Source organism: Bos grunniens, chromosome 17, assembly GCF_055505025.1.
Source record: "Bos grunniens cultivar Pamir isolate PY7600 chromosome 17, Bosgru_T2T1.0, whole genome shotgun sequence".
Classification (NCBI taxonomy): domain Eukaryota; kingdom Metazoa; phylum Chordata; class Mammalia; order Artiodactyla; family Bovidae; genus Bos; species Bos grunniens.
The window spans coordinates 45,036,015-45,051,347 of record NC_141181.1 but is presented as its reverse complement, the minus strand read 5'-3'; the positions used below and the strand labels follow the sequence as shown (position 1 = coordinate 45,051,347).

The window sequence follows — 15,333 nt, the reverse complement described above, 5'->3', positions numbered from 1 at the left end:
CCGCTGAGAGCAGGCCCTCAGTGGGGGGTGATCCTTGCTGTCACCCAGAGCCCAGCTGGCATGGGGCAGGGAGACTGGGGCCAGGGGCTTATCTCCCAGAGCACAGGGTTCTGTCCTAGGTGTCGGCTCAGCACTGCAGCTGCTTTCCTCTCAGGGACTCACTGGTTTGCGCCTTCTGTTCAGAGAGGGGGTTCTTCTTGGTGTTTCACACTCCACTTTCAACTCCCTTGGGGATTGGAATGCTGGTGAGGGGGCAGCATGTCTCAGGGACCCGGGCTGGATGGGGGGTCTACAGACACACCTGCCCAGGTGGACACGTGCTCTTTCTTCCATGCAGGTGTGCTCCCCAGAAGGGGGGCCGCTCCCAGCCAACCACTGGGACCAGAACGGCCCGGCCCAGCGCCAGCAGCAGCTCCAGCCCAGCCAGCCCCAGGGGTCACTCCCAGCCCCGTGTCAGCGCTGCCAGCCCCGTCGGGCTTCCCCGGACCCCGGGCAGCCCTGCCAGCCCCAGCGGCCACTCCCGGGTCAGCGCAGCTGGCCCCAGCGGTCACTTCTGGGCCCAAGACAGCCCTGCCAGCCCCGGCGGTCACTTCTGGGCCCAGGTCAGCCCTGCCGGCCCCAGCAGCTGCTTCCAGCCCCAGATCAGCCCTGCCGGCCCCAGCGGTCACTCCCAGCTCAGCCCCACCAGCCGCGTTGGGCACTAGCCCCCAGGCAGCGCTTCCGGCGCCTGCGCTCCCTCCTGGCCCCGTGGCAGCGCTGCCGGCCCCTACGGTCCATCCTGGCCCCGTGTTACCTCTGTCGACCCCTACGGTCCATCCTGGCCCCATGGCACCGCTGCCGGCCTCTGCGGTCCATCCTGGTCCCATGCCACGTCTGCCGGTCCCTGCTGGCCCTCTGGCACCGCTGCTGGCCCGTGAGGTCGTGGGTGGGCCCGTGTTTCCGTGGCCAGCCCAGCAGGGCATCCTCAGGACAGCGGTGCCGGCCCCTTCGGTCACTGCTAGCCCAGTGCCAGCGGTGTCAGCCCCCTCAGTCGCTCCTCATGCTGCGTCCACGTCGCCGGCCCACCAGCTCACCCTCAGGCCAGTGCTGCTGCCCCCGGCGGGCATTCCTAGCCCCATGCCAGCCCCGAAGATCCCTCCTGGGCCAGCCCAGCCGCCCCCGGCGGTCACTGCTTGGTCTCAATCAGCCCCAGCAGTTAGTTGAAGCCCCAGAGCAGCCTGGCCCCCCCAAACCTTCACTGCTGGGCCCTGGACAACCATGCCAACAAAAGCGGCCACTCATGGACCCAGAACAGCCTCACCCACCCAAGCGGCCACTCTTGGGCCCAGAACAGCCCTGCCGACGAAAGCGGCCACTCTTGGGCCCAGAACAGCCCTGCCAGCCCCTGCGGTCACTTTTGGGCCCAAGCCAGCCCTGCAAGCCCCAGCCGTTACTCCCCTTACCTGAGCGCCCTTCACTCCTGGGTCGGCCAACTCCACCCCGGCGGCCTCTCCTGGGGCCCCCGAGCCAGCCACGGCAGTCCCTGCTGAACCTGGCGCGGGCCCATCAGCCCCAGCTCTCCCTCCTGGCCCCAGGCCAACCCTGCCAGCCCCTGAGGTCACGACGGACTCGATCCTCCACCCCTGCGGTGGCCCGCCAGGCCCCGTCCGTGAGCCCTGGAGCCTGACGCCCGTTCTCCCAGACCACCCCAGGTGTGGCTCTGCTGAGCCAGGCCAAGGGCCCCCTCACCCTGCAGCCGGAGACGTGTTGTCAGACTGGTCAGAGGCCTTCTCCAAACAGGCCAGGCTGTTTGCGGTTGGAAGCTTGAGGCTCAGCAGAGGCGGGAGCCCCCTGCAGGGCCACCACCAATCTGAGGCCCCCCTGCGTCAGGAAGAGAGGAGATGACCTCAGCACCTTCCCACCTTCCACAGGCTCACCCCCACTGTGCCCACTGCGTTGTGACATGCACGCCCCCAGGAGAGGGAACACAGCTACCCCCAAGGGCTCAGGCTTGGGGTTGGGGGGCGGTCCTTCAGCATCTCTCTGTGCCTCTAAAGTGCCCACGTGTCCTTCAGTGTTGAAGTTCCATGCCCAGGTGTACTGTTCAGAGAGAGAGTTTGTGTGTACATGTACACAGCGTGTGGTCTGCAAGTATGCGCGTGTCCATGGAAAGAGAGAGAGAGTGTGTGTCTGTGTGTGAGATTTTGGGAGGTGTGCCAGCTGTAGGCCTTGCTCTCCTTGAGCCCCTCTCCATCTGGCCAGTGTGCATTCCCTACGCCCCTCACCAGGCAGAATGTGGGCACAACCAGAGCCTGGCCTGGGCCCTTACTTGCCTGCCCTCTGGCAGAGGGTCACGTTTGTCCAGCTCCAGGGTCCTGTGACTGTGGAGAGAGGACCTGAAGGATGCTCAGGGCCGTCCATGGTTGAGTGGGTCTGCTGGTGCCAAGGAGGGTCCCCTCGGGAGTCTGTTTCCACCCTGATGGCTGGGCAGTGAGGCGGAGGGCAGTCTCCCACCCGCTTCCCCAGCTTTGGACCAAGAAAGCTTGCAGGGCCCAAGGCCATTCCCAGAATGTCTGCTCCCAGCCTCCCACTTGTCCCCTACAGCTTTCTGGCTCCCCAGCCCCCCAGGACGTCCCCCGTCAAGACAGACCTCACACTACAAGGCTTTCTCTGCTGCACCCCCACCCTGCTACCAGACCCACATCTGCACTCAAGGGTCATCCACCCCTTGCCCCTGGAGTCCCAGCACAGGTGGGAGAGCAGCATCGGCCACCAGGGCTCTGCTTTGTGCACCCGTCTTACCCGGCTGTGATGGTCACTTCTAGTACTGACCTGGTTCACGGAGGCCACAGACACACACACCGCACCCCCACCCCACCCCACCCCACCCCACCCCAGTTTCCAGGCCCAAGCCTTCCTCCCTGCTTGGTCGTGAAGACCCTGACACTCCGGGGTCCTGACACCCAGAGCAGGGCCTGCAGATACCTGGTCTCCCTCCCAGAAACATGGGGCTTATTTTTCTGATTAAAGAAAATAAAAAGTGCTGTGCCATTATTTTTATAATAGCATCAGTGTTTGTAATTTTAACAGTTTGTGTCGTATGGAAAGTGATTTATTCTAACAAGTGGTTTTCTGCACATCTGGACTTGCCTCTCGTTTATTCCATTTCAGCTGAGTTGCAGGAGAGCAGCCAGGGGAGAGGGTGCCCAGGCAGGGGGGCGTCTGGCCCGGACATGGCTCACTGTGCCACATGGTGTGGGCCTGGGGGTATCAGCTCACCGTAATGACCCTCCACGCCCTCCTGGCAGCCTACTTAATGGACCGCTCCTCCTGTCCTGTTTCTTGGAGCCCCAGCTGTGGAAGGGGTCTTTTTCTCGATGCCACTGAAGGTGCTTCTCAAATCTTGTCATTGACTCCCACGTAGTGCCACTATCCCGGTGTTGTGCACAGAGGGTGGCAAGGCCACCCTCTCCCTCCCACTGCCCTGAACTCTCAACCCAGATGCAGTCTGAGCATCTCTGCCTCCAGGCCCTGTGCGTGCTCTTGTCTGGGCATGTCTCAGGCGGGGCAGGCCAGGACTGGACAGTTGGTCACCACCTTTCTAGGCCTTTGTGCTCTGGGAATGTTGGCTGCAGTACATGGGTGCCACTTAGTTGGGGAAACACAGCTCTTGGGGGCAGCATCTCTGATGGCAGGAGAGGGGCGGGGAAGAGGGCTGAGCCCACCCCGCTGTGGGTGAACTCCATGGTGAGTTGGGGTGGGGCTGTTCCTTGTGTGATCACTGCCGAAGAAAGGACTTAGGTTCCATCTGGACTTAGCAGGGCTCTTTAACCCCAACATGACTCTCTCTGGCCACAGCTGGCCTCAGGTCAAAGTGCCAGGACCCTGAGGGGTGTGCACTGGCCATAGAGGGGACTGGATCACATGCGTCGTGTCCTGGGGGACCCATGTGCATGAAAAAATACAGGTGGTCCAGTGTGACCAGATCAGTGTTTCTGAGAACAATGGGAAACCTGGGTTTTTCTGTGGATTCAGTGGGTTTTTTCAAACATTGGTGGCTAATTCTAATTTGATGACTCACCTTGCTGGCCAGAGGACACAGCTGTGTGGGCTTTGCATGGCCTGGTGGCAGAGGTTTGGGCCCTGGCAACTGTCCTGGCCCTGAAGCCAAGGGTGTGCGATGTGGCCCACCTCGTTGTGGGGAGAATGGGGCAGCCTGGCCCGATGGGCAGAGTTGGAGTCTTTGGAGGGGGGTATGCCTTGGGGGTCTAGGGTAGGCCCTGTGCTGCCCCAGGGAGCCCTTGGATGGAGACTGGAGCCTGGGTACAGTGCTCTACTGGGGCCTTTCTGGACCCTGCGGCCCACCTCTTCTGCAGACTGGGCCATGGGGAGGGGACATGTGCCTTCTGTACAGGAGCCCCTGATGCGATGCCTGGTCACTATTAATCCTTTGCTGTGTGTTGGCTGTTGTGGTTTTACTGTCAGGTTGAGTAAGGGGTGACCAGGTGGTCTGTCCAAAAGCAACACAGAGATGAAACCTACCTACTAAACAGGACCCCTTGGGATCCACCCAGTGGGTGGGGAGGGCCATGAGCACGGGTGACCCCGCTGAGTCCGCAGGTTCCCAGCCCTTTAAGGGGATCGCACGCCACCTTCAGCGTCCACCTGGGACACCTGTCCAGGCTGGTGGTTTCCGGGGGGAGATTGCTTGTCGGCTGCCATGCACAGGGCTTCCCTGCGTGTGTGTGCACAGCTGTCTTGAGCACAGAGGTGCTCCCCAGGTGAGCGCCTAGTCACTCCCCATGAGTTCTGCTCCTTCACGGGGGGGACACCCTGGGGAGGATGGGCCCCTGGACCAGCCACTCACTGCACGACGACTTTGTCAGCACCTAAGGCACCAGGCACACGATGCATCTTGACCAAGGCAGATCACCCCTGCCCCAGGGAGCCTCTGATGGGGCAGACATGGAATGTGACACAGTCCCTTAATGTATTAGAAGAGCCAGGCCTACATCTGTGTGTAGAGACACTTGGCTGGGCAGGGAAGCTGGTGGCCCTCCTTCACCAGCCAGAGGCTGCACTGACCACAGAATATCCTTAGCAGTTCACCAGGTCGGGAGCTGGGGTGTCTGAGGAAGGTGATGTCTGTGTCCAGCCACCTGCTCCTGCCTGGGGGGCTGGACATGAAGCCTATCCCGGGGGTGGGACTAGAGGGCTTGAGACTGAGAGGGGCACCACCCAAACTCCTGGAGGGGTCCCAGGGGCCTTGTTAAAAGGCAGGTTCTAACCCTGCAGAAGCTTAGACTAGCTCTCTTTGCTGGGACTATGATGGGAGCCACATTAAAAACATAAAGAGTCAAAATTAGCCCTAACATATTTTAACTCTGTATACCATCAGCACCGTGTATCCACGGATATAGAGGGCTGACTGGGGCTGCATCATTTTATATAAAGGACTTGAGCATCCATGGAGTTCTGGTATCTGTAGGGGGCTCCTGGGGGGCTTCCCCAATGGCTCAGCGGTAAACAATGTGCCTGGAATCAACCTCCCATGGACACCGAGGGACAACTATATTCTAAATAGTATCATTTCAATATGTAGTCAGTGTGAAAATTAACGGTGGGATATTCTACTTTATTTTTGCACCGCGTATCTTTCTCATGCAGCCCTTCTCAGTTGGCCTCAGACTGGTCCAGTGTGCTTCAGAGGCAGAAAGGTGTCTTTCCCAAGTTCACTGTCTCCTCACACTTGCCACTCTTGTTGGCTTTCTCATTCTTGCACTCAGCCAGCCCTTGGTTTGAACCCCTACCACTTGGGCAGCAAAGCCAAGCACCTGTCAGCCTAAAACCTCCCCTGTGAGCATCAGGTCCGTGTATCCAGGGCCAATGCCCTCCACCTCAGAAGCCACAGCCCCCTCACTGAGCGAGAACGAGCCAACACAGCTCCAAACCTTCCTTCGCCTCAGTGGGGAGCTTGGCTTCTGCCCGGGGATCGGGCCAGGACCGGGGAGCCGTCTTCCACTGCTCACTTCCCCACCCAGGCCGGCCCTCGGCTTCCACCTCCTAACTCTCCTTCTGAGAGGATTTCACTAGAAAATTAAAGTGGAAATAAGAATTCATCATACAGAATGCATCTCATAGGGTACAGCCAAAGCAGTGTTCAGAGTGAGACATCTAGCTTCGGTGCTCATGTTGGAAAAGAAGACAAGTTCAAGATGAGTGACCTGAAGAACTTACAAGAGCGGGGTGTCATATAGAAGAAAGGGAGGAATCCGAATGAGTGCGTAATTAACGAGCAAGAAAGCAAACAATAGGAAAAGTGAACAAAATCGAAAACTGTTTCCTGGAAAGCATCAACAAAATTGAGAACTCCCCTGTACTTAGACTGATCAAGCGAAAAGGAACACAGATTACCAGTGTTAGGAACTAAAATGGAAATACCACTGCAGGTGCTACAGACATTGAAAGAATGGGGCATAAACAATTTTATCCCAGTAATTGAACAACTTAGCTGAAATGGACAAAGTTTTTGAAAAATACAACGTACCAAAACTGACTTAAGATGCAATTTCCCATCGTTTGCTCGCTGAGTCGTGTCCGACTCTTTGTGACCCCATCAACTGTAGCCCACCAGCCTCCTCTGTCCTACACTGTCTCCCAGAGTTTGCTCAAATTCATGTCCGTTTGATGCTGTCTAACCATCTCATCCTCTGCCATCCCCCTCCTCCTACCTTCAATCTTTCCCAGCATCAGGGTCTTTTCCCATGAGTCGGCTCTTCACATTAGGTAGTCAAAGTATTGGAGCTTCAGCATCAGTCCTTCCAACGAATATTCAGGGTTGATTTCCTTTAGGATTGACTGATTTGATCTCCTTGCTCTTCAAGGGACTCTCAAGAGTCTTTTCCAGCACCACAGTTCGAAAGCATCAGTTCTTCAGTGCTCAGCCTTCTTTGTGTTAACTCTCACATCCATACATGACTACTGGAAAACTGTAGTTTTGATTATATGGACCTTTGTTGACAAAGTGATGTCTCTGCTTTTTAATCCAGTCTAGGTTTGTCATAGCTTTGCTTCCAAGGAGCAAGCGTCTTTAAATTTCATGGCTGCAGTCACCATCCACAGTGATTTTGCAGCCCAAGAAAATAAAATCTCTGCTTCCACTTTTTTCCATTCTATTTGCCATGAAGTGATGGGACCGGATGCCATGATCTTGGTTTTTTGAACATTGAGTTTCAAGCCACTCTCCTCTTTCACTCTCATCAAGAGGCCCGTTAGTTCCTCTTCACTTTCTTCCATTAGACTGGTATCATCTGCATATCTGAGGTTGTTGATATTTCTCCCAGCGATCTTCCTTCCAGCTTGTGATTCGTCAAGCCTGGCATTTCCCATGATGTACTCTGCATAGAAGTTAAATAAGCAGAGAGACAACATACAGCCTTATCATACTCTTTACCACTGAGCCACCAGGGAAGCCCTAAGATGAAATAGATGATCTGAATAGTCATGTGTCTGTTAAACTGACTTTGTAAACTGGATGTCCGTGTCTACCCCTCACTGCTAGCCTGCCACCTCTTACCAGCAAAGAAAAGCTGACCTTTCACAGCCGGCCCAGGCACTGTCTCCAGTGACCACACCTGTGAGGCAGGATATTGCTAGTACCATTTTTCAGAGGAGGATACTGAAGCCAAAGAAAAAAAGCATCTGAGTAACTTGTCCGAGATAGGCAGGGAAAGTGATGGAGCCAGGGTTCAAACCAGGTGGCTCAGCTCCAGAATCTGTGCCCCTGACCCTGACCTTTGCCTGGAAGACAGCCAGCACCAGTTTTCCTGCCCATCTGCAGGTGGTGAGGTTCCTCTAAAGGGCCCATTTGAGCACGCCCTCCCCTTGCTGAAAGCACCCTGGAAGTTCCCCTCCACCCTCAGGAAGTCTTGGTTCCTGGACGTGCCCCATAAGGGCCTTTGTGGTCTGAGTTCTCCCTCCTCCCCAACCTGCCTGCCTTCCACCCCTCCCCTGCTCCCATGCCCCCTCTCTTGGGCACACCCCTCTGCGGTGTGGGGATTGCCCATTTCTTATCTGCACCCCCGAGCAGGCCTGATAACCCCAAGCCTGGCAGAGGGCTGGGCCCCAGACGCTTAGTCAACACAGGGAGTGAGACAGAGCGGGGCAGAGTTCTGGATGCGATCCACATGGCCTCTCGTGCTCCTCACCATCACATTGGTCTGCCGGGTCCATATTTGCCAGTGTAGGGGTTTTCTAATCACAGGTTTTCATACTGGCTTGGTAGAGTCCTTCCAGAATATTCCCTTGCTCTCTGGAAGATGAACCTCGTGGTGGGTGAACCCCTCGGTGCCTCAGTTTTCTCATCTGTACAGTGGGACAGGGGCACTCCCTCAGAGTTTTGTGTGGGTCAGTTAAAGTTCAAACCGCGCTGGGTCCTAGCTAGCCGCTACAGTGCCTGGCTCCCATTAACACAGACGGTTTCTCCCACTTCCCTCTCTTCTGAGGCCTGGGCTGCAGCTTGGGGGTGGCCGAGGTGGGCTTCCCTGGGATGCTCTGCATCCTCACCCCACCTCATTGTGAGGTCATCTTTGGCTCTGTGGTGGCCCCAGGCAAGTGCTCCTCCTTTCTGGGCCTATTTCCTCATCTGTAAAGTGGAGCTGTCAATACTGCACGCGTCTCGGGTCGTAGAGATGAAAAGCTGAGTTGACGTGCACAGTTCCTGCTAGATGGGCATGTATGCCGTTGTTACCGCAGTTACTGCTTTATCATTATCCCTTATAGAATGGTTTCTCCTGCTTCCTGGGCACGGCCTGGACAGGTGAGTCTCGTCTCCGGCCTCCTTGGCGGGCTCACCTGGTCCCCTTGGGGGCAGCCATCCTGGCAGGACCCATGGGCAGAGTGCTTGGCCATTCCCTGGCTTTGGCGCAGCCAGACCCCCACTCCAGATGTGGCCCTCACAGAAGCCTAACGTGGGGGACTTGCGGGGGGCCCTGTTGGGAGAAGGGTGGAGGGGAGTGGATGCCGAGGGCACGGCCCGTTTGGTGTGTGCTTCTCTGGGCTTTGTTGGTCCCTGTCTGGGCTCAGTGACTCAGACACCTGCTGGAATTCCAGATGTGACACGAGTGGCGGGGGGATTGGGGTGACAACAGACCTGCCTGGAAACGAAAATGGGGCTGCTTTAGACCAGCGGATCGGGGAGGCCTCGCCTAGGAGGTGACCCACCTTGAGGCCTGAGGACAGCTGGCAAGGAGTGAGCTGACAGAACCCCGGGGCGGGGTTGGCGTGGGGCCTGGGCGAGCGTGGCCACCACTCACTCGCAGAGGGGCCACTGGGGGTTTTAGGCTGCGCAGTGACTTGAGCTGAGGTATGTTTTTCAAAGCTCGCACTGGAGGGGGCCTGGGCACCTGCAGGGAGGTGCTTGTGGCTTGAATCAGCTGGACAGGTGGGGACAGCAGTGGCGCAAGCTGAGTGGCTCAGCTAGAGAGTAGAGATCAGATGGAGCCCAGAGTCCACTGGCCTGACTGAGGGGCAGGACCTGGTGCACTGCCCCTGCTCCTCAGCCACAGGGACCACACTCAGGCATAGGCAGGGTGTCATGTCACTCACAAGGCACTTGCTTACGTACAGCTCGTGTCCCCAGAGCCTGCTGGCCGTGTGTCTCCTTGGGTTGTGGCCTCAGCTCAGCCAGCAGCCTCTGTACACTGTGTTGTGCGTCTCCATGCTTCACTCACCCAGCTGGCCACGCGGCCGAATCCCAGGGGAAGGATGTGGAGCAGTGGGAGGGGAGGGCCAGCCTCCTAGGGCAGCAGCTTGCTTCCTCACCCTGTGCTGGCTGTGGGACCCTTCCTCATTGTGCCAGGCCCCTGCCAGGTAGTGGGAACAAAGGACAGCCCCTACCTACTGGGCACTTACCGTCCAGTGACCCTGCTTCACTCAGGGACACCTGGGGCCGTGGGAGCCTGAGGGGCCTCACCTGGCCTGATTGTCACAGGAATGGAGTGAGCATCGGAAAGGATTCCTGGGAGAAGTGGGGCCTAGAGCCACGGTCGCCTTACAGTGGACCCCATCCTTCTGGAACCTCCACCTGGAGTCACAGCCCTGAGAACTCCCTCTCACCCTCCGGTCACGAGGTGGCTGCAGTACCACACTTCACTAGCAGGTGCTGCTGTCGGTCGGGGGAAGCTGGTCTGCAGTGCTGTGCTTGGGGTACCATCCTCCACACTGACCTGGAGCGGTGCACTGAGAGCAAGCAAAGGAGAGGCCGTGCAGGTGGCCTCGTTGGGTGGGGAGGGGGCCCTGGCCTTCCTTGCACACCCCAGCATCTCACCTGACCACCAGCCCCCTCATGAGTGTCTTTGCATGGTCTGCGTAAAGGTTCCCCTCCCTGGGCCAGCCGTGCTCTGTGGCCTTCTTCCGAAACCCAGGTTCTGCGCAGAGCTGGAGGCAGAGCACAGGCTTGGGGCTCAGGGTGGGGCTCTGTTGAACAGAGTAAAGTACGGGCTGTCCTCACGGCTGTCATGTGCTGGGGAGGGAGGTGGCGGGTGCGAGGTGGTGTGGGGGTGCAGGTTCAGTGGGGTCATGAGGTCCCACTGAGCATCAGGGAATGTTGGTGGACAGAGCAAGGGGCTTCCTGGTCAGAGCCTCATTTATAGCCCTGGGGCGTTGAGGTACCAGGGTGACAGAGAGGCCAGGGGCTGGGGCACCCAAAGGGGAAGGGGGCCCCTATCCCCAGGACAGGCAGGGCCTCGGGCCCTGCTTCAGTCGGGGCTTCAGGTAGACAGGACAGTCTCTCACTTTGGAGCCTGTAGAACACACTGGACACCAGGGATCAGCTGGAATGAGCAGGGACCAGAGTGGGGGCGAGAAGACTAACACGGTTCTCATGGATGAACACAGCTCATCCTCCCAGTCTAGCCGGCAGGGGCCCAGTCAGGGCCATGTGACCTATGGCTGCCCATTCACCTTTGGGGTGCACTCAGGAGTCACCTGGGGGGCCTAGGAAGGTCTCTGAGACCCTGACCCACAATGTTTGACCCCTGAGGAGGCCCAGTGGTTTTAAAGCACCCCAGTGGGGGCATTATTTGTGCAGGAGTCCCTGAAATAAGATTGGGGTGAAGAGGGAGGGGTCTCTGCCACAGGCCTGGGTTGCCATATGGCCCCAGGGCTGGGTCGCCAGGCGTGTGCACGTGCGTGCGTGTGTGTGTGTGTGTGTGTGTGTGAGTGGACATGGAATAGGGTGCCTCGGCCGTCGGGAGCCTGTGCTCGGTCTCTGTAGGGGCGTCGTGAGAGGAGTCTCCTGACTCCCTTCTCACCGGGACAGCAGGCTGGCTGGCTGGCTGGGGGCTGAGGGGCGGGTACTGATGCTTAGTGGGTGCCTGACCCTCGCCTCACCCTACCAGGCCATGTCCTCCCGCTGGTTTGAAGGAGACCGTGGGTGGCCTCAGCCACAGCCCCCTTCTCAGGGTTCCCCAGGGTCTGCAGCCAGGCCATCCCCGCCTCTTCCGCTCCCAGGCCTGTAGGTGTGGAGGCTAAGTGGGCCTCTCCTCATGCTGGAGGCCAGTACAGACTAACCGTGGGTCAGAGGGCACCTCCCACCCCTGGGCTGGGCTGGTGGTGTTGGGGCGGAGGTGGGAGAGGCATGGGGCAGAGCCCAGCGCTCCTGAGAATGTGTGTGTGTGCTCGTGTGCATTCCTGAGAGCTCCATGGGATGACACTTGTCTGGGGGTGAAGCCATCTGGTGGGGCATGATCTCCTGCAGGGCCGCCACATATGGCTGTTCAGGTTGCGCACTGCACAACTCTAGGGCCACCACTCCCACTCTCGCCATGGATGGATGGCATGTGCATCTGCAGGCGTGCAGCAGTTGAGCATGCTGCACAGGGCGCCTCTGCTCCATCTGCGTGGCAGAGCTCTAAGGGTGGGGGAGCCTCTGCATCCTGCTTCAGGCGTGGGTCTCGGTAACCCACGTGGGTCTCGTGGTGAACGCACACATCATCGGGCAGATATCAGGAGCAGGCAGGCGCTGTGTTGGGATGTGGGCAGAAGAGGCCTTGTTGAGTGCCTCGGGGCAGGGACTCCTGGTGCTCTTTTGTTTCTGTGTCCTGGTAGGAGCTGGTCTGTGAAGGGTCAGGAGTCCCAGTGAGTCTTCTCGCTGCTGGAGTGAGGGATTCTGGGGCCCCCGAGTCAGCCCTGCGGTGTCTCGGGAGTTTCCTGTCCACCATAGGGGGAAGGCACCTGGTGGCATAGCCTGGGGACACTGCCAGGTCCCACCTCTTGGACCCTTTCCCAGCTACGCCTCCTGGACTGACTGACACTGTGCACACCCTGTGGGTCTGAGCGTCAGGTGGAACCACATGCTGCCTGTTTGTGGCCCAGGGCACTTGGCAGCCCGCCTGGGAGATGACACTTCCTCCCGGAATTGCTGCAGAACCTGGTTAGGGAGTTGCCTTGCCCAGGAAGGGTAGCAGGAAAGGGTTCCCTGTCACTGGCAGAAAGCCTAGGGCCCCAGGTGCTCCTGGGGTGCCTCAGTCTGAGGGTGGTGTCCCTCACCTTGCTGCTCCAATGGCAGTGCCCCAGCCATGCTGATCTAAGGGGAGGTCCTCTCCCTGCCCTTCTGAGGGCTGTGTCCTGACCCTGCCTGGTGGAGAGCAGGGCCCTATTTCCATATTTCCACCAGTCTCAAGGGGAGTCCTGCCCCCGCCAGTCTGAGGAAATGTTTTTGTGGTATGCCACCTTGCACGAGCCAACTGTTACATGTTCAGGAATTTTGCACAACTTGCAGAAACTGCCAGTGCTTATTAGGGCTCTCCTCTTCCCCAGGGAGCCTCGTTGCTCCGGCAGTGCCATCCCCCGACCCTTCCCAGTAGCCTCATGACCTGCCTCATCACCTTTCAGAAGTGTCACCTTCTCAGTGAGACCCCTCCCTGGCGACCCCTTCTTTGCTCTTCTCTGCTGTTGTCCTTCCAGAGCACCTGTGGCCGTCTGCCGACCACACGCTCCATGTGCTGGCCTCTTTATAGGCTTCAGGAGGGTGGGGACTTGGGTCTGTTTATGTTCATTGCCCAGAATAGGGCCGGTTCATAGGCAGGCATTCAGTAAGCCTTGGATGGGTAGGTGGATGATGGGTGGTGAATGGATGGGAAGATGGATAGGTGGATGGATGGATGAATGGATGGATGGTGGGCAGATGGGTGGTTAAGTGAACAAGTAGATGGGTAGAAGGGTGGATGGATGGATAAAGGATGAATGGGTGGATAAAGGATGGATGGATGGATAAAGGATGGTTGGGTGGGCATAGGGATAGACCACAAGGCCCAGGGGTGGGCCCAGGCACGGGCTCCCAGCTGCCCTCCTGGGACAATCAGGGCCCAGATCAGAATCTGATCTCTCCAGCTAAAAATGGAGGCATGGCATCCCTGGCCTTCTGGCATAGCTGGCCAGCAGCATTTCTGAGCCACTAGGAGGCAGTTGGGGCTACAGGACAGCCAGAGTCCAGCTTGGGGCTGGCTAAGGAAGAGAAGGTGACCAGCCATCCCAGTGCATCCAGGGTTGGGATGGTTCCCAGGGCACAGTACTGAGTTTTATGGGATTTTCTGGGAAATGGGGCTTTCAGAGCTGAAACCCACTGCCTGAGGAGGATGACAGACCCCAGCCTGTCCTCCCCCTGTGGGGCATCACCGAAGAGTCAAGATAAGGAATCCTCTCTGGGGTCCAGCTGAGAGAGGAGACCACTTGTGTGACTGAATGAAGTGGAATGTGGTATCCTCCCTTCTCACCTTTCAGCTGTGTGGGGTTATTCTTCAGCCCCCGCTTCCCCTCCCCCTTTGCCGGGTGTCCTTGTACAGTGAGCAGTCTGCACAACTGCGCCAGGCCTGTTCTGTCCTTGTAGTGTCTCTGGGTCCAGCCTTCTTCATGGGCAGGGACCCTGCTCCAAGCCCAACCTGAAATACTGTCCCCCAACAGTGAGGGTGGGTTCATGGGGGTGATTACTGAAGGTCAAAACCAAGAGTCTCAACTAGAGCCTTACCAGGATCCCCCAGAGGACCTGATGACACAGCGAGTCTGTAGTGGGGCCTGGAAGTGCTCATTTGTATTCCTACCAAGCTCCCAGGTGCTGATGCTGCATGTCCAGGGACCCCACTTTGAAAACCACTGGATGAGGGCATTTGTTTTCTTGCAGAGGCTCCTTGCCAGCAAGGCAGTAAGGAAGTTCCCCCGGACCCCATATTCACTCCTTTTGGGGAGACCTGTCATGGAGTCCAGAGGCAAGAAAGACCTGTCTCCAACTGGTGACAACAGTGACACCTGGTGGCTTATTGGTGCTAGAGAGGGTTCAGGCTCACAAACAGAATTTCTTACCCCCATAGAGCCTGTGAAGGGCCCTGTCAACACCCCCACTTCACAGATGAGGAAACTGAGGCTCAAGGACAGTCAGAGAGCCAGCACTGGCCCAGGGTCTGTGCATTCACCACTCAACTATGCAGGATGGAGCTAGTGAGGCCAGAGACCTGTGGGCTCACAATGGGGGAGTTTCGCCTGGGCTGAGACTGGGGCCCCTCCCTGGGCCTGCCGTAGGATGGGAGGGTATTCCTGAGGGCTGGGCTTCCCCCTCGCTGTTCATGCTTCCCCAGAAGGGGGCCCTCCCCTGGGTCCTTGCACCCAGGCCTGGGCTGTGGATGAATGGCAGTTATATTTTGTGATGACACTCTGCTAGCCACACTGTGCAGGGGCCTGTGGCTATGGGAACTTGGACCCCATCTAGGGCTTAGGTTGGCCCTGGAGAGCAGGGGCTCTGAGGGGCAGCCTCAAGAGAGGGAGCCTACCATTGGGTCCACAGGAAGAAGGGCTCAGGCCTTGAGGGGGTTTCCTGGGGACTTGAGAATATTCCAGAGCACAGCTGGTGCACCAGACTTTCCACCCTAGCTGAGGTCTCCAGGGCTGAAGGATGCTTACGACAAAATGCCTGGATGCAAAGGACTGGGCCTCCCTGCCCCTGGTTGTGGCGCAGGTTCTGAGCACGCCTGAGCTCTGAGAGCATATGCGCTGGGCGGGGAGGCCTGGGGGGTGGACAGGAGGCCACACACTGCCCCGCAGGCACGTCGGCAGCGCCTGGAGCAGGGGTCATTGGGTGTTAGGCAGTGTGCTGGCTGGGAGCCGTGGCCTCTGTCTGTTGCTAGGAAACCTCTGATATACAGCCCAAACAGTTGAAGGTTTGGGCTGTCAGTGCACGTTCAGACAAAACTGTGGGAATGTTCCAGAACCAAGAAGCTGGAGCCACCTGGAGGTGGCGGGTCAGCCGAGCTCTGTGGGTCCTGCCAGAGAGTCCAGGAGGGCAGCTGGAAGCTGACAAGACCT

General features: G+C 58.2%; 1 protein-coding gene across 41 annotated transcripts in view; it reads left to right on the top strand.

The window, feature by feature from the left end:
• Window positions 1–15,333, top strand: part of FBRSL1 (fibrosin like 1) — an 84,237-nt gene that overhangs the window by 16,800 nt on the left and 52,104 nt on the right. The window contains exon 3 of one of the 41 annotated variants that reach the window (XM_086347182.1): window positions 338–3,042. The exons of the other annotated variants lie outside the window; for them this stretch is intronic. Coding sequence (XP_086203308.1) covers window positions 338–1,666 — 1,329 coding nt within the window. The 3' untranslated portion in view covers window positions 1,667–3,042. Of the gene's footprint in view, window positions 1–337; window positions 3,043–15,333 lie in introns of those variants that run through there. 41 annotated transcript variants of the gene reach the window in all.